General features: G+C 45.7%; 1 protein-coding gene across 1 annotated transcript in view; it reads right to left on the bottom strand.

The window, feature by feature from the left end:
• LOC138769842 (IgGFc-binding protein-like) overlaps positions 1-22,366 on the bottom strand; it is a 38,333-nt gene that overhangs the window by 4,029 nt on the left and 11,938 nt on the right. Inside the window, exons 2-14 of the mRNA XM_069948539.1 lie at positions 15,619-16,848; positions 15,136-15,476; positions 14,465-15,038; positions 12,893-13,491; positions 12,221-12,788; positions 11,513-12,108; positions 6,616-7,195; positions 5,730-5,929; positions 5,416-5,557; positions 5,008-5,336; positions 3,951-4,527; positions 862-1,463; positions 72-639 (exon numbers count right to left, since the gene is read on the bottom strand). Of these exons, the coding sequence (XP_069804640.1) occupies positions 72-639; positions 862-1,463; positions 3,951-4,527; positions 5,008-5,336; positions 5,416-5,557; positions 5,730-5,929; positions 6,616-7,195; positions 11,513-12,108; positions 12,221-12,788; positions 12,893-13,491; positions 14,465-15,038; positions 15,136-15,476; positions 15,619-16,848 (6,906 nt within the window). The remainder of the gene's footprint in view (positions 1-71; positions 640-861; positions 1,464-3,950; positions 4,528-5,007; positions 5,337-5,415; positions 5,558-5,729; positions 5,930-6,615; positions 7,196-11,512; positions 12,109-12,220; positions 12,789-12,892; positions 13,492-14,464; positions 15,039-15,135; positions 15,477-15,618; positions 16,849-22,366) is intronic.

Raw genomic sequence — 22,366 nt, 5'->3', positions numbered from 1 at the left:
GTCACTGCAAAGAACAGCCGGAAATGAAGTCTATGGCAAGAACATTTACCGATTATAAGGAAAGAACTTACTGCAGAAAGCTTGGGATCTCCATTCCTGTAATTTGACATCAGCTGCCTGGCAAGCAGCCACATAGAGGCCAATGGCATTACAGAAGGATGACGGGTGACCTTTGTATTGGCAGGCATCAAAAATACAATCATTAAAGAATGGGGTCGGGTCCACAGTGGAGTAACATTGACTGAATGGCCCATTGGGCTTATTAATCAGCCCACAGTACTTCTCGTTCTTGTACTCTTGTTTTTGGGCTTCAGAACATAGAGGACAGCTTCCGGTACACTCTGGAGAACAGCCATCAACATCACCGACTTTCCAACTGTTACCAAACTGAACGGCATTGGATGCTGCTCGTCCATCCCTCATGTTAAAGTCATCATTGGGGTTCTTGTTATAATTGCCGCACAGACCAGCTACAGCATTTGCATAGGTGCTGGGTATGGTCACTGCAACGTAACTGTTCCAGTCATACGTGATGGTGACCTCAAAATCTGTTTTTACGACTCCAGTGCTGCCACTGATGTGGACTATAACTTTGTTAGTTTGGTAGTAGAACGGTAGAGAAGTAACCACGCCATCAACCTGAAAAAGAAAAATCATTAAGTGTCTGGATTGCTCCATGTGAGATGCCTTTATCTGCCCACTGTTTATATGAATAGTAGTAAATAAGGTATGGTCCTACCCACCGTATTTCTAGATCTTAACTGACCTTGTCTGGTTTAGAAACCTTAAATACCTTGTCAGGAAATTCCTAACATTGGGCAACCTTGACTAGTTAAACAAGAACATTGACCTCATACGTACCAAAATACGGCGAGGGTAGTCCATGCTAAGAGTCAAAATGATATCGTAAACCTCCACAGTGACCACTTTGGTGTAGGACACAGCTTTGTTGCCTCCACGGTTGTTATTCTGGACAGAGACATTAAAACGTGGAATTGATGGAGTGTTGGAGATCACGCTTACAAGTTGGTATATGCAGGTACCCATGAAGTCAAATCTTTTGCCATCAAAAGTCGTGTAGTGTGGATCTCCAGAGCCTGAACATGTGCCGAAGCTGATGGGTTGACAGCTTCTCTCTCCGTTAGCTATCAGGCACCTTTCACTGGACTTACAGCTGCTCTCCTTGCAGACCACCATGCCAACGCTTGGATCACATTTACAGAGTGTGCGGCAGTTCTCGTCAGTCCAGAACTCTTGGTTAGGTTGGTAGTAGGCACCATTGTAAGAGCAGCCACAGCCTGATATGGGAACACATTTGTCACCACTAAGAACAAAGCCGTCATTGCACTGGCAGGTCTCCACACAGTCCTCAGTGCATCGCGAAGGAGCCGTGCGATCAGTACAAGTAGCCGGGCAGGCATTTCCACAGAATTCATAGTGACTGTTTGCTGGACAGGGCAGAACTGTAGAGAAAAGAGCACATACATAGTTGTCACCTCAACGTGACAGTAAAGGAAACTTATACCATTCCACTCCAAAATGGTCTCCAGATTTTACCCGGACGCCACTGCACAACCAGACAGGTCAAGCTCCTCTGCAACAATGATGAAGGTGTGAAAACATCACACTTCACACCATTACACCACAACCCATAGTGTTGCTTGTGAAGTGAAAGCGTGAGCAGCCATGCTCGGCTGACATCTGGAGACCATCTTGGAGTGAAATATTGGATCTAGGATCTATCTGGACCTTTTGTGAAGCTTGCAGTGTACAGCTGTGCCTATGCCTTATACCTATGTCTTGGCACAACTCCATAAGGTGAGTGAGCCCTATTTTCTTTTTTAGCATGTGTATTACACATATCAGTTACCTGCAGCAGCATCCCCCTACTCCATCCCTACCTCTGCTCCTCCTCCTTTCTCACAGAATGTAGTCTCACAGAGGAGAGAACCTGCAGCAGCATCCCCCTCCTCCATCCCTACCTCTGCTCCTCCTCCTCTCACAGAATGTAGTCTCACAGAGGAGAGAACCTGCAGCAGCATCCCCCTCCTCCATCCCTACCTCTGCTCCTCCTCTCTCACAGCATGTAGTCTCACAGAGGAGAGAACCTGCAGCAGCATCCCCCTCCTCCGTCCCTACCTCTGCTCCTCCTCCTCTCTCACAGAATGTAGTCTCACAGAGGAGAGAACCTGCAGCAGCATCCCCCTCCTCCATCCCTACCTCTGCTCCTCCTCCTCTCACAGAATGTAGTCTCACAGAGGAGAGAACCTGCAGCAGCATCCCCCTCCTCCATCCCTACCTCTGCTCCTCCTCCTCTCACAGAATGTAGTCTCACAGAGGAGAGAACCTGCAGCAGCATCCCCCTCCTCATCCCTACCTCTGCTCCTCCTCCTCTCTCACAGAATGTAGTCTCACAGAGGAGAGAACCTGCAGCAGCATCCCCCTCCTCCATCCCTACCTCTGCTCCTCCTCCTCCTCTCTCACAGAATGTAGTCTCACAGAGGAGAGAACCTGCAGCAGCATCCCCCTCCTCCATCCCTACCTCTGCTCCTCCTCCTCCTCTCTCACAGAATGTAGTCTCACAGAGGAGAGAACCTGCAGCAGCATCCCCCTCCTCCGTCCCTACCTCTGCTCCTCCTCCTCTCTCACAGAATGTAGTCTCACAGAGGAGAGAACCTGCAGCAGCATCCCCCTCCTCCATCCCTACCTCTGCTCCTCCTCCTCTCTCACAGAATGTAGTCTCACAGAGGAGAGAACCTGCAGCAGCATCCCCCTCCGCCATCCCTACCTCTGCTCCTCCTCCTCTCTCACAGCATGTAGTCTCACAGAGGAGAGAACCTGCAGCAGCATCCCCCTCCTCCATCCCTACCTCTGCTCCTCCTCCTCTCTCACAGAATGTAGTCTCACAGAGGAGAGAACCTGCAGCAGCATCCCCCTCCTCCATCCCTACCTCTGCTCCTCCTCCTCTCTCACAGAATGTAGTCTCACAGAGGAGAGAACCTGCAGCAGCATCCCCCTCCTCCATCCCTACCTCTGCTCCTCCTCCTCTCTCACAGAATGTAGTCTCACAGAGGAGAGAACCTGCAGCAGCATCCCCCTCCTCCATCCCTACCTCTGCTCCTCCTCCTCTCTCACAGAATGTAGTCTCACAGAGGAGAGAACCTGCAGCAGCATCCCCCTCCTCCATCCCTACCTCTGCTCCTCCTCTCACAGAATGTAGTCTCACAGAGGAGAGAACCTGCAGCAGCATCCCCCTCCTCCATCCCTACCTCTGCTCCTCCTCTCTCACAGCATGTAGTCTCACAGAGGAGAGAACCTGCAGCAGCATCCCCCTCCTCCATCCCTACCTCTGCTCCTCCTCCTCTCTTACAGAATGTAGTCTCACAGAGGAGAGAACCTGCAGCAGCATCCCCCTCCTCCATCCCTACCTCTGCTCCTCCTCCTCTCACAGAATGTAGTCTCACAGAGGAGAGAACCTGCAGCAGCATCCCCCTCCTCCATCCCTACCTCTGCTCCTCCTCTCTCACAGCATGTAGTCTCAGAGGAGAGAACCTGCAGCAGCATCCCCCTCCTCCATCCCTACCTCTGCTCCTCCTCCTCTCTTACAGAATGTAGTCTCACAGAGGAGAGAACCTGCAGCAGCATCCCCCTCCTCCATCCCTACCTCTGCTCCTCCTCTCTCACAGCATGTAGTCTCACAGAGGAGAGAAACTGCAGCAGCATCTCCCTGCTCCATCCCTACCTCTGCTCCTCCTCCAGTCTCACACCATGTGATCTCACAGAGAAGGAGAAAAACTGCAGCGGCATCCCCCTCCTCCATCCCTATGCTATGGGACCTGGGATTGGTTGCTATGAGAGCTGTCATTGGTTGCTATGAGAGCTGTGATTGGTTGCTACGGACAATTGACACCAGTCTCTATATTACACATAAATCTGAGCCCCTCACTTACCACATCCTGACGGGGTTCTCCAGTCGTATACTTTAACTCCTTGCTTCCTGCAAGTGTTGGAATAGGCGCTGAGGGCTTGGCACAAGAACTGGTTGGCGCCCCCATTGATGCAGACATCATACAAGCAGTTATCAAAGAAATTGTCTGGGTTGACCTTGGGGTGGCACTCTCTGAAGGGACCGTTGGCGGCCTTGCTGATCAGACCACACTTGTTGTCTCCTCCGTACAGGCTCTTCTTGGCATCGTCGCAGGTCGGACAGTTTAGACCAGGACAGGAGTCGAAGCAGAAGGGGTCTCTATCGTTGACTTTCCAGCTCTTGGCCCAGTCTATAATGGAGGTGGCCACTTTGTTGTCGGCCGTCATCATCTCATCATTGGTCATTTGGTTGAAGTTTCCGCAGAGACCTTGTGTGAGGCCGAAGTAGCTGCTGGTGAGCGTGATGACCACGTGCCAGTTATACTCATAGGTCACCTGGAGGCCAAAGTCTGTGCGGATGACCGCGTTCAGACCACTGATGCTGCCCGAGATCTTCCCATCTAACAGCGTCACCGGTAGGTTGGTGATGACATCATCCACCTGGGAAGGGAATAGGGGACATGTATCAGAAACAAACTGCTATTATGCTCCAGAGCTGTACTCACAATTCTGTAGCTCAAAGGCGGAAATGCCTCAGCAGCCCCAGCCTGGTGTGCGTCTGCAGAGATCTGCGGCTGCTGATCTGTCTATAAACCCAGCACTAGGCAGTCACATCATATAGTCACATCATATTCAAGAGCCACCTGCTGAGTCTCTGAAAACAAGCAGCAGAATAGTGAGTGCAGCTCTGAAGTATACAGGACATAACTCAAGATCAGTGAAGTAATGTAATGTACACAGTGACCCCACCAGCAGAATAGTGAGTGCAGCTCTGGGGTATAATACAGGCTGTAACTCATGATCAGTTATGTAATGTATGTACACAGTGACCTTACCAGCTGAATAGTGAGTGCAGCTCTGGGGTATAACATAATGTAACTCAGGATCAGTAATGTATGAAATATCACGTGTCATACTCACCCTGACTTTGCCAAATTCCCCTTTCATAATGCTGATCTTGTAGCCATACATGTAGATGTTGACCGTTCTGACAAATGACACAGCTTGGCTTCCTCGATTGTCATTCTTCTCTTCTATCGTGAATGGAACAAGTCCATTATCTCCCCCTCTGTATTTAGATAGGATATATGTGCAGGTTCCCTGGAAGTCATAGTTGTATCCATCATAGGTGTGATAATGGGGGTCGCCCCATGCCCAGCAGGTGCCTGTGAAATCTGGGACACAGACTGGCTTTCCATCTTGTATCTTGCACGATTCTTTGGTCCTACACTTCATTGTCTTGCATGGATCTGTAAGAAAAAGGGAAATGTTGAAGAGGTTTGCATGTGCCTGAACTGGACCATGACTGGGGCCTGGTTATAGTGTCACCTTTATTAATACAAGCCACTGTGCCGTCTTTAATCTGGCACTTCTCGTCGGCAGCACACCCAGTGTCCTCACAGATGAGGCCACCCATTGGACTGCAGGTGCACGCTTCTTTACAGTCACCCGATAAAACCCTTTCGTTAGGCTGTAGAAACAGAACATAAAAAAAAGCATAAAAATGTAAAGAATTTCCAAAACCTTTGTGTCCTAAGAAGTTGCATGGTTTTCCCACTTTGCTTCATTACCTGAACTGAAGCCATGTGGTTACATTAGATGTTACAGGAGATGACGGAAGACCAGTTTAAAGTTTCACTCACCTGGTAGTATCTTCCATCTTCATAGCAGCCGCACTTATCCATGGACACACAGTCTTTCCCATCAAAGAAGAAGCCATCATTGCACTCGCAGCCCTCAGAACAAGTTTCTGGACACTTGGCGGGATCGGTGACCCCAGCACATATTGACGAGCAAACATCGGCACACACTTTGTATTTGCTGTTAGCTGGACACTTCATGGCTGTGGAGAGATAAAATATCACCCAAAGAATATTTACTACACGGCCCAGCGCACACATGGTGAAGAACACTCAATTCTGAGGAGAGATTGAAGAACTTCAGTGAGGTCTACGTCATAGCTCCGTTAGTGTTAATGGGCAATCCGTTTTCTTGCCCTTGTCCAGCATTTTTGCAGGATAATCTCTTTTCATCCTAATTCCTGCCTCATCGTATGTTGGAGCCCTTTGCTCTTAGGCTCCACTAAGATAGCTGAATCCTGTGGAAGGTGTGGGCTGTCATCTGGGAATCCCTTAGTGTGTTTTGGAAAACCTGGGCAGTTTTAGGTCCCACAAACAAGTGAAACCTTATCTGACAGGCACAGAGAGGCAAGAAAACTTGGGAGACCAAAAGACACTTTCATCTAAAATGGCCGACTACAATAGCAAGTTATAGCAAAAAAATCAGCTCTGGAGCACTGACTGTGCAGACCGGGACATGACGATAGGGTACAGGCAGGTTTTCTGACTTTAGGCACACTAGTGCATCCACACATGTTGTGAAAGGAAAGCTGCTAGCTAATATGTGAATCTTTGGGCAGTCCCTTTCTATTAGGTTGTCCAAAATAGATTTGATCAATTTGCCTACAAACGTGATGGAGAATATGCAACATTTGTGGGATTGAGTAGTTGTACAGATAAGCAGACTCACGGCAGAAGGCTTCGGTTCTCCATGGTTGGATGGTGACCCCAGCCGCCTGGCATGCAGCTACATAGCTATGAATACTGCTGCACAGGGAACTTCCATCACCCACACTGGCACACAGGTCATAGATGCAGTTGTTGAAGTAGGGCTCAGGGTTAATGGTAGCATAGCAAGCACTTAGAGGACCGCTGGACTTTTTCAGGAATCCACAATAGTTCTCAGTCTTGAAGATTTCTTTCTTCTTGTCTTCACATGTTGGACAAATATTTCCATTACCACCACAACCATCCTCACAAGATACACCAGGAATCTGGACTTTCCATGAAGCTCCGAATTTGGTGGCATCTGTGGTCACCGTCTTGTCGGGTAGCTGGAGGTCATCTCTTCTATCACCGTTATAGTTACCACACAGGCCGCCCAACTGCTCCTTATAGTTTCCGGGAACAGTAACTATGACATGGTAGACAAGATCGTAATTGACCTGAACACCAAAATTGGTGTCAATAAGGACTCTTATTCCATGTTGATAAGCACGGATCTTTCCTTCTTCCAAGTTTAATGGGAGGTTATAGTATATGTCATCAACCTGTGTGGAAACGAGAACATGAGGACTGACAATAACAGGACTTTATTTACACCAATGTTAAGTGTGAAAGGCCGTTAGTTGTAAGCCTATTCGTAAAAAAAAGTATGGGTCACTAATTCCAATGATAAATCTGGCCATATACATAACTGCTGAGTATTCATGTGTGGGAAGGGGGGAGGAAACCGCAACCCTGAGAACAAATGGACCAGACTGTAAAAATACAACTGGCTCCATCCTTTTCTCTTCCAACTTAATATGGGAGCCTCCATACACATTATTTGGCTGTATAGCAAAGTCAAATTCAGTGGTTTTGGCAACTTTTCTAATGTGTATGGCCAGTACATGTGTATGGCTTGGGCCTAAGGAGATAAATCTATAGGAGAAGGATCAATCAAATAAGGAAGGTCTGAGAGAAAGATGGATAGAAGAAGTATGGGGTGGGAGAAAGATTGGAAAGGATGGGGTAGGAGATGGATGGAATAGGAGGTAGATCGATAGGAGAAGGATAAGGTAGGAGACTGATGAATTGTAGATAGGGAGGATTGGGAGAAAGAAGGAGGAACTGGAGAAGGATGGGATAAGAGGGGAATCGATAATAGAATAATCAGGAGGGAGAAGGATGAATAGTAAAAGGAGGTGTGGGAAAAGAATGTATTGGAGAAGCATGGGATAGGAGCTAGATTGAGAGGAGAAGGATGAATAGGAGAGGAATGAGATAGGAGATGGATTGGGAGGAGAAGAACGAATAGGAGGGGGATGGGAGATGGATTGGGAGGAGAAGGATGAATAGGAGAGAAATGAGATAGGAGATGGATTGGGAGGAGAAGAACGAATAGGAGGGGGATGGCATAGGAGATGGATTGGGAGGAGAAGGATGAATAGGAAATGGATTGAGAGGAGAAGGAAGAATAGGAGAGGGATGAGATAGGAGATGGCTTAAGAGGAGAAGGATGGGATAGGTGATGGATTGGGAGGAGAAGAACGAATAGGAGAGGGATGGGATAGGAGATGGATTGGGAGGAGAAGGAAGAATACGAGTTGGATTGAGAGGAGAAGGAAGAATAGGAGAGGAATGAGATAGGACATGGATTGGGAGGAGAAGAACGAATAAGACAGGGACTAGATAGGAGATGGATTGAGAGGAGAAGGATGGGATAGGAGATGTATTGGGAGGAGAAGGAAGAATAGGAGAAGGATGGGATAGGAGATTGAGAGGAGAAGGAAGAATAGGAGGGGGATGGGATAGGAGCTGGATTGAGAGGAGAAGGATGAATAGGAGAGAATGAGATAGGAGATGGATTGGGAGGAGAAGGAAGAATAGGAGAGGGATGAGATAGAAGATGGATTGAGAGGAGAAGGAAGAATAGGACAGGGATGAGATAGGAGATGGATTGTGAGGAGAAGGATGGGATAGGAGATGTATTGGGAGGAGAAGGAAGAATAGGAGAAGGATGGGATAGGAGATTGAGAGGAGAAGGAAGAATAGGACAGGGATGAGATAGGAGATAGATTGTGAGGAGAAGGATGGGATAGGAGATGTATTGGGAGGAGAAGGAAGAATAGGAGAAGGATGGGATAGGAGATTGAGAGGAGAAGGAAGAATAGGAGGGGGATGGGATAGGAGATGGATTAAGAGGAGAAGGAAGAATAGGAGAAGGATGGGATAGGAGATGGATTGGGAGGAGAAGGAAGAATAGGAGGGGGATGGCATAGGAGCTGGATTGGGAGGAGAAGGAAGAATACGAGATGGATTGAGAGGAGAAGGAAGAATAGGACAGGGATGAGATAGGAGATGGATTGGGAGGAGAAGGAAGAATAGGAGAGAAATATGATAGGAGATGGATTGGGAGGAGAAAAACGAATAGGAGGGGGGAGGGATAGGAGATGGATTGGGAGGAGAAGAATGAATAGGAGAGAAATATGATAGGAGATGGATTGGGAGGAGAAAAACGAATAGGAGGGGGGAGGGATAGGAGATGGATTGGGAGGAGAAGAATGAATAGGAGAGAAATATGATAGGAGATGGATTGGGAGGAGAAAAACGAATAGGAGGGGGGAGGGATGGGAGATGGATTGGGAGGAGAAGGAAGAATAGGAGAGGGATGAGATAGGAGATGGATTGGGGGGAGAAGGATGAATAGGAGGGGGATGAGATAGGAGATGGATTTGGGGGAGGAGGATGAATAGGAGGGGGATGGGATAGGAAACGGATTGGGAGTAGAAGGAAGAATAGGACAGGGATGGGATAGGAGATGTATTGCGAGGAGAAGGAAGAATAGGAGAGGAATGAGATAGGAGATGGATTGGGAGGAGAAGAACGAATAGGAGGGGGTGGGATAGGAGATGGATTAAGAGGAGAAGGAAGAATAGGAGGGGGATGGGATAGGAGATGGATTGGGGGGAGGAGGATGAATAGGAGGGGAATGGGATAGGAGATAGATTGGTAGGAGAAGAAAGAATAGGAGAAGGATGGGATAGGAGATGGATTGGGAGGAGAAGGAAGAATAGGAGGGGGATGGGATAGGAGATGGATTGAGAGGAGAAGGATGAATAGGAGAAGGATTTGGAGGAGAAGGAAGAATACGAGAAGGGTGGGATAGGAGATGGATTGGAAGGAGAAGAAAGAAAAAGACGGATGGGATAGGAGATGGATTGAGAGGAAAGGGAAGAATAGGAGAAGGATGAGATAGGAGATGGATTGGGAGGAGAAGGAAGAATAGGAGAAGAATTGGGAGGAGAAGGAAGAATAGGAGAAGGATGGGATTGGGGATGGATTGGGAGGAGAAGGAAGAATAGGAGAGGGATGAGATAGGAGATGGATTGGGAGGAGAAGGAAGAATAGGAGAAGGATGGGATAGGAGATGGATTGTGAGGAGAAGAACGAATAGGAAGGGAATGGGATAGGAGATGGATTGTGAGGAGAAGGATGAATAGGAGATGAATTGAGAGGAGAAGGAAGAATAGGAGAGGGATGAGATAGGAGATGGATTAAGAGGAGAAGGAAGAATAGGAGAAGGAAGAATAGGAGGGGGATGGGATAGGAGATGGATTGGGGGAGAAGGATGAATAGGAGGGGGATGGGATAGGAGATGGATTGGGGAGAAGGATGAATAGGAGGGGGATGAGATAGGAGATGGATTGGGAGAAGGAAGAATAGGATAGGGGTGAGATAGGAGAAGGATGAATAGGAGGGGGATGAGATAGGAGATGGATTGAGAGGAGAAGGATGAATAGGAGAAGGGTGGGATAGGAGATGGATTGGGAGGAGAAGAAAGAAATAGGAGAAGGATGAGATAGGAGATGGATTGGGAGAAGAAGGAAGAATAGGAGAAGGATGGGATAGGAGATGGATTGGGAGGAGAAGGAAGAACAGGAGAAGGATGGGATTGGGGATGGATTGGGAGAAGGAAGAATAGGAGAGGGATGAGATAGGAGATAGATTGGGAGGAGAAGGAAGAATAGAACAGGAATGGGATAGGAGATGGATTGGTAGAAGAAGGAAGAATAGGAGAAGGATGGCATGGGAGATGTATTGGGAGGCGAAGGAAGAATAGAAGGATGGGATAGGAGATGGATTGGTAGAAGAAGGAAGAATAGGAGAAGGATGGCATGGGAGATGTATTGGGAGGCGAAGGAAGAATAGAAGGATGGGATAGGAGATGGATTGGGAGGAGAAGGAAGAATAGGAGAAGGATGGGATAGGTGATGGATTGGGAGGAAAAGGAAGAATAGGAGATGGATTGGGAGGAGAGGGATGAGATAGGAGATGGATTGGGAGGAGAAGGAAGAATAGGAGAAGCATGGGATAGGAGATGGATTGAGAGGAGAAGGAAGAATAGGAGAAGGATGGGATAGGAGATGGATTGGGGGAAGAAGAAAGAATAGGAGAGGGATGAGATAGGAGATGGATTGGGAGAGGGAAGAATAGGAGAAGGATGGGATAGGAGATGGATTGAGAGGAGAAGGAAGAATAGAAGAAGAATGGGATAGGAGATGGACTAATAGGAGAAAGAAGGTTGAATAGGAGATGCATAGAGAAGGATTGGGTGGGAGAAGAATGAATAGGAGAGGGATGTGATGGGAAGGCTTCTGGGTGCTCAGTATAGAAGTCTCTTCTCAATGTCGTCTTGATTCTTAAAATAATTCAAGTGCCTCTAAGTTTTCTTGGAAATCAAAGGGTGCATTCATATAATTTCTAAGTTACAGTAATTTTGGAAAACTTCATACTGGTAACCACAGAACATTGCATGTAGACTGTATTTTGCCATGCAGACATGACCTCCCTTCTGCAAGGTATAATAGAAAATAGCAGCTTACCATGATTTTACCTCGAACTTCATACTCAAGATTAAGGGTGTATCCATAGACTTCAAAGGAGACCAGTTTAGTGACTGCAACCTTTCCATTACCCCACTTCTCATTTTTTACACTGATGGCAAATGGTACCAGATTGTCCTTCTTAGTGATGGTCTTAGTGAGGGTATAGGTGCAGGTTCCTTGGAAATCAAAGGTCAGACCATCGAATGACATGTAGTGAGGATCGCCAGCAGCAGAGCACTGAGCAGAACCAATTGGTTGGCATTTCTGGACTCCATCTAGGACTTTGCACTCTTCATTAGGTCCACAGCTAAAAGCTTTACATTCGACGACTCCACTGGCCGTGCATGCACACTGCTGACTGCAGAGACCATTGGGGAAAAATACTTCACCAGCCTTGTAATATTTGTCATTGTATTTGCAGCCACACTGGGAGATAGAAACACAATCTCCACCACTCAGGATGAAGCCGTCATCACATTCGCATCCCTCCGAGCACTGGGGTTTGCATCCCAATGGAGGAGAGAGTGATTGGCATGTAGGAGCACAGCCAGAAGCACATACTTCATAGTGACTGTTCTTTGGACAAACGGGACCTGAGGTAGAATAAATTGGGAAGGTTAATTTACTGTTGGAAATATATAACCATGTGGGAAACACTTAGACTGCTAGTTGGTAGTATATATTTGTATTCTCAATAAAACTTACTGCAGAACTTTGGTGTCCTCCATGGGTATATGGTGGCCCCAGCTTCTTGACATAATTTTGCATAGCCAGCTACTAGCTTGCAAAGTACGTCTTGTCTACCTTCATAGAAGCAAGCATCATATACACAACTCTTGAAGTGCCCCTCTGGGTTTATCTTGGCATGGCAGTCACGGAAAGGTCCACTGGTATCCTTTAGTATTCCACATCCTTCCTTGTTGTTATTGTGGCGGAGTTCTAGCTCTGCCAACTTTGAGCAATCTCCTTTTTCCTCCTCATAGCAACCGGGTACATTTTGTACCTTCCAGCTGTTTCCGAAGTCAGTTGGTTTTGTGGTTAACTGGTTGTTCTTCATGAGCAAATCATTATTCTTGTTATTGTCAAAGTTTCCACAAAGACCACAGACAGCCCCAGCATAGGTGCTCGGAAGGGTGACGGCAACGTAACTGTCCCAGTTGTTGGAGACACGTAGACCAAAGCTTGTCTGGACTATGGCAAAATAACCTTGTTTGTATATTGATAATTTACCATTATCAACCACAAAGGGGAGGTTGGTTAGGACTCCGTTGAGCTGGAATGAAAGGATCATAAATTACTATTAGGATAGACTCACTAATCGGCAAACACAAAACATGGATGGTTGATTATCTCATTTGGAAATATAGGCAAACTCACCACAATCCTGTCCTTGTACCTCCTGTCGATGACAATGTCGTAGTTGCAGAGCTTGACTTGGACAGCTGAGACGTAGGACACAACTTTGCTGCCTCTGTTTTCATTCTGCACATTGACCTGGAAATCTACCAGATCATCTGACTTCTTGCAAAGTCCTGCAAACTGGTAGATACATGTGCCCTGGAAGTCGTATCTGACACCATCGAATGTGATGTAGTGGGGATCTCCTGATGCTGAGCATGTGCCATAAGATAGGGGGTAACAATTCTGGATTCCATTCACCACAGAACACTGCTCTGAAGACTTACACTTGGTGGCTTTGCATTCAACTTTTCTGGTTGAAGGGTTGCAAACACACTGCTTCTCACATTTATTATCACCCCAGAACTTTTCATTGGGGGCAATTAATTTGCCTTGGTAGATACAGCCACATCCGGATTTGGGTATGCATTTTCCTTCATCAAGGACATAGCCAGCCTTACACTGACATGACTCCACACATGAGTCCGAGCATACTGCAGGTGTGGCGTCATCATTGCAGGTGGCTGGGCAGCCTTGGGCACAGAGCTTGTACTCGCTGTTCTCAGGACACGGCATTGCTAAGCAGAAAAAGATTTCTAGTTAACGTTTTCCAGAGTGTGTTTGCTGATTAAACATTGTAAACGATTTATGTTAGCAGTAGGAGATTAGAAAAAGGTCTGCCCTGTTTCCCTAGATAGTACTGGTCATGGCCATTGGTAAAGGAGGGCAGTCTTTCTGTAATATAGGGCGACGGGGAGGAGCAAACAAGAGCTGTCATCGCTCATTCCCGTTCACTGCTGATGCTATTAAATGTGTTGGAAGCGTGTGGGGGAGGGGCGGGGGGAGGGGGATGCTGGAGCTGTGTGTGGGGGGGGCTGCCCAGGTGATCGCTAGATTGTCCGGGCAGCCCATAGCCGATAGCGGCGGTCTGCTGCTGCCACTACTATTCCAGGGAGTGACAGCAGCAGATCGCTGCTATCACAGTCGTATGTTTTCTAACATGTTGAAAGAAAAATGACAGGAATGATCAGCCGACATCGTTCATGATGGCTGATCGTTGCCTCTATAACATGGGACGATTATTACCCATAACGGCCGTCTCGTGTAATCGGGCCTTTAGGGGTGCCTAGTGCAAACTCAAAAAAAGGGCAGATTTTTGTGCAAGGACCCCATCTAACAGCACAGCATTGTGCGCAGGGAGGCATGTCCTCCACATGCTTAAAATTTATGAATTTTTGTGCCAGCTTAAAAAAAGCTGACGTAAATTTTTTAGCCTGTTGTGCAGCAGCCTCAGATACTCTGGATTTATCAAGAGGTGTTTTAAATTAGCTGTGGGCGAAAAAAGGTGGGGACATTGATAAATATGCCCCTTAGCCTGCAGTAAAGGTGGGACTCCCTCCTCCTGAAATATCAGTACCAGACTATAGGCAATGCTAATGGTCTGTCTGCAAAAATCAGCTGTCTTTTTCCAATCTTATCCAACCACTTTAACCTCACTTAATGTTATGCAGGAATAATAAGGCAGAAGATCACATTGAGTTTTCAACTTACGACATCCAGAAAGTTGCCGCCATTCTCCGATTGAGACCTTGTTTTTCTGGCAGGCATCGGCATAGGTTTTTAAGCTCTGACACAAAATCTGTTTGGAGCCTCCATTCATGCATAGATCATAGACACAGTTATCGAGGTATGTTTTGGGATCTAAGACTGAGTGACACTGACGGAAGGGACCATCTACCAGCTTAGAGATCAGACCACAGCTTTGTTCACTCGAGTATGTTCGCTGAGTTTCCAGAGAACATGTCTTGCATTCCCCATTACAGTTGTGCCAGCAGAACCTGTCGCCATCTTCAACTTTCCAACTTTTTCCAAAGTTAATTAAATCAGGAGCTTGGGTACCAGCTGGCGTCATCAGGTCATCTGAAGGGTTTCCATTGTAGTTTCCACACAATCCACAAACACTCCCATAAAAGCTACTGGAGATATATACTTGAAGGTTTGAGTTCCAATCATAGTAAACCTTTAAGGTAAAATCAGTTTCAATAACGACTGAGCCACCAGATTGATACAAGCGGACCTGACCCTCATTCAGACTAATTGGGAGGCGTTGGCGTTGGTTGTCTACCTGAAAAGATGTAAAGTGAAGGTAGGTTGTGGTATGTAATGTCATTATGAAAAGCACCAAACAAACATTATCTCTGCTTACTCCTCAAAACACTTACCCTCACAAATCCATACTCATATCTTACTAACGATATGGAAAACTCATAGGCTTGTACAGTAACATAGCTGACATAGGCCACTCGAGTATTTCCCCGATTTTCATTTTTAGCTTCAATGTTAAAAACAGGTAGACCACTGTCACTGCCACAGGTCTTGGCGATGGTGTAAGTACAGGTTCCTTGGAAGTCATAAAAGCGACCATCAAAGGTGCGGTAGTGGGGGTCACCAACGGCATGGCAATAGGCTTCAGATTCCGGCACACATATTGGCTTTCCATTGGTCATCTGGCACTTCTCTTTAGCTCTGCATTTCATAGTGCTACAAGATGGACCTGAGTTGACTGAAGAACAAAATAAACTGAGTATTAAGTGACAGATTCTCTAGCCAAACACATTGATGGAGATGGATACTGTTAGAGTATACCTCTAAAAACTATAACCTCCTCCCCTTTTCCCCAGATCGAAACAACTGAAAAAACTCACCATTAGCGCATATGGCTGAAGAACCATAGCTGTTTAGCTTCACAAATCCATAAGACAGTAACATGAAGGGTGAAGATGGGCTCTCCAGAAGTTGGAAGCTGATTCCTTTCCCTAATCTTTGAGTTGTCCAGGAATAAGCTGTTCCTGGAATCTCATTCCATGTCAGGTCTGCAACTGGATTTTTATTGAAGGTGACTTTGGAGACGTCTGTGGTCTTTGCTACCAGGGTGCCGTAATTGTCAAATTCTTGCTGACCATAGATGTAGTAAGAGGAACAGTAGCTGCTGATTGGAGGAATAGTCATGAGAATAGGGTCATACTGAGTTAACAACCTATCTTGCCAACCGGTACAGTAGTAGATGACTTGGATCCCAGCACTAGCAGTAAGATAGATGGGGGTCCGGACAGGGACTTCAAGCTGAATTACTTGACCTGCATTTAAGTTCTGGCTAGACTTCTTAGTTTCGACTTGATATTCAATCTTTGTCGTCTCGGCAGCCACCACAAATACAATATCCGACTTCAACTGCAAGGATATTGGAGGGATGATAAAACCGGTGCCCCAGCTGGAGACCGGCCGGAGCTGCTCATAGACATGGTTACATTTGGAGTTCTTCCATGTACACGTATGACCACTCAGCACTGCCACAGGTTTCTGAGATACTACATGAGTACCAGACAAGTCATCACTACTGAGGAGCTGAAGAGCACTGAATGGTTCTAGGAGGACAGTGAGCTTTTTACCAGCCGCATAGGTATTCTCTTGATAGGTGACAGATCCAGTCAAGAAGATATCAACATTGGTTGATTCTTCATAACTGACCACAGAGAACTCTTTAAACCCATCAGGAGGACCATCTAAAGGTGTCACCACATAGTAATCCGTACCAAGGTCTTCAATGGGATACACAACGCTGGTGTCAGCACTTTGATACTTGTAATTGAGAGAAAGAACCGAGACAGGTTTATCAGCCTTGATGCCAATCACATTGCATGATTTGCTGGTAGCAGGTAACTCTGCATTTGCAGGAATCTGCACTGTGAGCGTTGAGCGCTCATTCACTGTCAAGACCTGTTTAAAGCTAGACTTGTTCATCCATATTGTAACTGTGGTGGAAGGATTGTAGCCAGTGATGAAAAGCTGGAAATCGGCTTTGCTGTAAGATAACTGATAGTTCTGCATGAAGACGGTAACAAATTCCTTGCCCAGTGGACCGGCTGTACAGGTTCCTGTAGGGAGAGCATAAGATATCACAGAACGTTATAACCCAATATAAGACCCTCACCTTACACCATGATAACCTCATATAAGATCCTCACCTTACGGTATGATATATAAGAACTTCACCTAACACCATGATAACCCGATATAAGACCTTCACCTTACACCATGATAACCCAATATAAGACCTTCACCTTACACCATGATAACCTCATATAAGATCCTCACCTTACGCTATGATATATAAGAACTTCACCTAACACCATGAAAACCCAATATAAGACCTTCACCTTACACCATGATAACCCAATATAAGACCTTCACCTTACACCATGATAACCATATAAAGGACCTTCACCTCACACCATGATATATAAGAACTTCACCTTACACCATAATAACCCAATATAAGACCTTCACATTACACCATGATAACCCAATATAAGAACTTCACCTTACACTATGATAACTTAATATAAGACTCTCATCTTACACTATGATATATGAGAACTTCACCTAACACCATGATAACCCACTATAAGACCTTCATCTTACACAATGATAATTCAAAATAAGACCTTCATCTTACACCATGATAACCTAATATAAGACCTTAACCTTTTGCCATGATAACCCAATATAAGACCTTCACCTTACTCCATGATAACCCAATATAAGAACTTCACCTTACACCATGATAACCAAATATAAGACTTTCACCTTACACCATGATATATAAGAACTTCACCTTACACCATGATAACCCAATATAAGACCTTCACCTCACACCATGATAACCCAATATAAGACCCTCACCTTACACCATGATAACCCAATATAAGACCCTCACCTAACACCATGATAACCAAATATAAGACCTTCATCTTACACAATGATAGCCATATATAAGACCTTCACCTTACACTATGATATATAAGAACTTCACCTTACACCATGATAACTCAATATAAGACCCTCACCTTACATCATGATAACCTAATATAAGACTCTCACCTTACATCATGATAACCTAATATAAGACCCTCACCTTACACCATAATAACCCTATAAGACCTTCACCTTACACCATGATAACCCTATAAAGGACCTTCACCTTACACTATGATAACCCTATAAAGGGTCTTCACCTTACACCATGAGCCTTGTGTTGTTATTGTGAGGTTTGTCTAGCTCTGAATTATGGTCACCTCTAATATGAAATGTGGTGAAGTCATAGAAGATCTTAACAGGGGAAGTACTAAAGGCCCTATTCCACCAACAGACCTGACGACAGATTATCTGCCAAAGATTTAAAGCCAAAACCAGGAACAGACTATAATCAGAGAACAGGTCATAAAGGAAATACTGGATTTCTCATCTTTTCAAATCCACTCCTGGGTTTGGCTTCAAATCTTTGGCAGATAATCTGTTGCCAGATCTGTTGGTGGAATAGGGCCTTAAGTGTAATGGCTTTTACCCCAATGTTACTGGGGTTTTCTGGAGATAAGCATTAAAAAAGTACAGTAAACTGGAGTGAATAAGTTCCTCGTTTATCTGACCCTCACCATCCTTCCTGGTCCTGTGTGAACACACCACTGCCATCTCCACAGTTCCTAGGTCTGTGCCTATCAAGTATCAGATTAACACACTACTAATAGGCCGCCAGCACCCCAGTCCTGGCTGATCAGTGACTTCTGATCCTGTAACACTCTGCTGGCATTTAATCAGTGTCTGATCTTCTGTGATCAGTGCTTCCTGTTCCTGTAACAACCATAACCTCCTGGGTTAGTCATTGCTTGAGGTGATATTTCCTTCTTAAAAATTGGACCTGGAAGTGCTGATCGGCAAAGACCCGGAAATTGTTGGGATGGCAGCAGAAAGGGATTGGACAATTGAGGATCCCTTATTTCTGTACTACTCGACCACCCCTTTAACTTCCATTGATTGGTTTTGACCCTGGTGTCAGGCTCTAGAATTGCTCAGACTTTTCTGGTACCACTATGGGAGAAGTCTGTTACTGGCCTCTCTGCCTATCAATCATCCCGCCGAGCACGCTGACAGGCAGAGCACTGTGACTAGACACGGGCGGGGAGCAGCTCCATCTCTACATTTCTAACTTCTTGCTATAAGATCTTTCCTGAAATATTTTCCACCATGTAGCTACCAAATACCTGACCATCAAAGCAAGACACCGGTCTACGAAGCTTTGCCCACGTGATTGTTCAGCAAATACAGTGTAATCATACGGCCGTATTACATGACTGCGAGCGGGAGGAGCGATTCTTAGATCGTTCGGGCTGCCCATTGGTCTGCGGCGGCTGCTGCGGCTCCTATTACACGGAGCAACGAACAGAAGACCGTCGCTGCACAAATCATGCCCTTTCAGCATCTTGAAAGGCCATGATCAGCAGACATTGTGCATGCTATTAAACAAAACAATTATCAATATGAACAGCCGATATTAACTTTTAATAGGGCCGTTAGACTGTATGTTCCACATCACTAACTTGTGGGACTGTATCCTCTGAATGTGGTGAATGTGATGTCTTCATTAGGGATGAGTGAACTTTTGAAAAGTTCGGTTCGATCCGGCGAACTTTTGTGAAGTTCGGATTCACACTGTCAGGAATCTGCAGTAGCCTGTGTGAACTGGACCTGGTGTTTTGCTTTTGTGTGCCACACCCGATTGCTTCTCAGCTTCTGGCTATGCAGGAGTTAAGCTGAGAAGCTCCTGGACTTGATGTTACACCTGTGTTGTTGCTGTGATTGACAGGTTTCTCTGCCTGTCTGTACCTGAAGATCAGAGCGCCGGTCCAATGAGGATCCAGACCGGGCTCTTGGTCAGCATAAAAGCTAAGCACAGACTGAGTCCCAGCGCTGGCTAATTAGGTGTATTCCTGGTCCCAGCTCCCCCGTCTATTCCTGCGAACCCCTCTCCTAATCCCTCTGTGTTACTCGACTTGTTATCTGACCTTCTGCCTGACTATTTGACAATCCCTTTGCCTGCTGATTTTGTACTGCGCTGCCTGTGTGGATTTGACCCGGCTTGTTCATCTTTTATGTTTGTTCGTCCGTCTCGTTCTGTGTGCACTTTATCAGTGTAGGGAACATCTTCGTGGTTGTCCACGGCTGCCTAGGGCCGATCGAGGCAAGTAGGCAGGTGACAGTGGGTGGGTTCAGACCTAGGGCCCACTGTCTTGTCCTGTCTGTATCGCCCGATCCTGACACATACGAACCAAACCTAAAACGAACCTTGCTATAACGGCTGAATAATTGCAGCTACAATAGGGTATTGTTTCGTTTAGTTGCAGCTGCTATTACAATGAAAAAAGTGGGAAAAATGAAAGTGCAAAAATAGTGAAAAAAAAATTTGCTAAGGTGTAAGAGATTAGACGGGACATAGGACACAAAGTTTCTTGGAGCCAGTAGGGTGATAACAGACATTTGACAGTGGAACCAGCAGCAGTAAAAGTACTGTATTGGACCCAGTGTGGAGGAGGAGGAGGAGGAGGCAGTAGCACTTGATTGCAAACAGCCTAGTATGGTTGAAAAGAGACTATTGGAGGAGAGGAGGAGGAGGGCAGTACCTGATTGCACCAAGCCCAGTATGATTGAGAACAGACAATTGAGTAGTAGTAGGAGGAGGAGGATGTTCAGCCTTGGAGTGGTGGCCTGGGAATCCTCGCTGATGATGTTGTTCACCGCACTTTCCAGAATACGGACGAGTGGGATGATGTCGTTGATGCTCACAGAGTTGCGTCCTCAAAAGTGATCAACAATTGGCACACCATATTCGCAGAAACCTGAGCACTATGAGGTTTATCACATGTGCCACACAAAGTGTCTGACTCCCTGCTGCACTGCAGAGACAATGTTCCTCCCATTGTCGGCTACAACACTTCCCACCATTAGTTGACCTGGGCTCAGCCATTCATATATCTCCTCCCTGATGGTCCGGAGGAGATCCTGCCCACTGTGCTTCGTTCACCACGGCTCACAAAATGGAGGACATCCTGAGAGCGCCGGGCCTGACATGGTTGGTAAGACACCGGGGCAGGTTGGACTGCAGTCAAAGCGGTGGATGGTTGCAAGCTGGTGGAGGCAGAACCTGTGCAGAACTGGCCCCCTAAAGCAGCGGGGAGGTGACAGCGACAAGAATGGGCCAACTTTCTGGTGGTCTTCTGGGGGGATGTTGACCCAATGGGCAGTAACAGACATGTACTACCCTGCCCATAATTAAGGGAGCAGACATCAGCACTGGGGTGCACGGTCCTGGACACCAAAACTCCCAATGAGTCGCAAACATTTTTCTACACAACTGTGCAGTGATGGGACAGCTGGGACCTTTTTTGGGACTTTTTTTGTTTCTGCAACAGTGATGGGACTGGTTTTTTTTGTTATTGAGGCTAAAAGGGATTCTTCTATTTTTTTAACCTGATTGTAAAGATATGAACTGATTTTCCCTTAATAAATTCGATAAGCTTGAACAGTGAAGTTACTTTCATGTGTCTTGGTTGATCCTCACAGACGGCTGTCACATTACATTTTTGATTAGGCAGCACCCAGGTATATCTGAGGTGACTAATTTAACCCCTTTTTTGCCTGTTTTGGCCTCAATGACCAGGGTAATTTTTCAAAATCTGACCTGTCTCACTTTATGCGCTTATAGCTCAGTGATGCTTTAACGTATGCTAGCAATTCTGAGATTGTTTTTTCGTCACATATGACACTTTATATTAGTGGCAAAATTTGGTCACTACTTTGTGTGTTTTTTGTTAAAAACATCAAAATATCATGAAAAATTTGAAAATTTAGCATTTTATGAACTTTTGAAATTCTCTGTCATAGCACATAAATTAGTTACTAAGTCACATTACCGATATGTCCTCCTTATTCTGGCATAATTTGGGAAACATATTTTACTTTTTTAGTGTGTTATGGGGCTTAGAAATTAGCAAATTATCACATTTTGTGAAAGTTTCCAAAACTGATTTTTTTTAGGGACCAGTTCTTTTTTAAATGGATTTAGAAGGCTTGTATACTGGAAACCCCCATAAGTGACCCCATTTTGGAAACTAGACACCTTAAAGAATTAATCTAGGGGTATAATGAGCATTTTAACCCTACAGGGGCTGGAGGAAAGTATTCACAATTAGGCCGTAAAAAAATAGAAAATTTAAATTTTCAAATAATATATACATTTAGATTAAAATTTCTCATTTTCAAAAGGAACATGAGAAAAGAAGCATGCCAAAATTTGTAACGCAGGTTCTCCTGAATACAACGGTCCCCCATATGTGGGCGTAAACCACTGTATTAGCTTTTTTAATGCAGATTTTGCTGAAGAAGTTTCTGAGCGCCAGGTGCGCCCTGTAGTGTCCGCAGAAGAGAAATCCCCCCAAAGTCACCCCATTTTGGAAAGTACACCCCTCAAAGAATTCATCTTGGGGTGTGGTGACCATTTTGACCCCACAGGTATTAGAGGAAAGTATTCAAAATAAGACAGTAAAATTGAAAAACTAGAAT

The sequence above is a fragment of the Dendropsophus ebraccatus genome, chromosome 12, assembly GCF_027789765.1.
Source record: "Dendropsophus ebraccatus isolate aDenEbr1 chromosome 12, aDenEbr1.pat, whole genome shotgun sequence".
NCBI classification, from domain to species: Eukaryota; Metazoa; Chordata; class Amphibia; order Anura; family Hylidae; genus Dendropsophus; species Dendropsophus ebraccatus.
The sequence above is the reverse complement of the archived record's forward strand: the minus strand, read 5'-3'. Positions and strand labels throughout refer to the sequence as shown.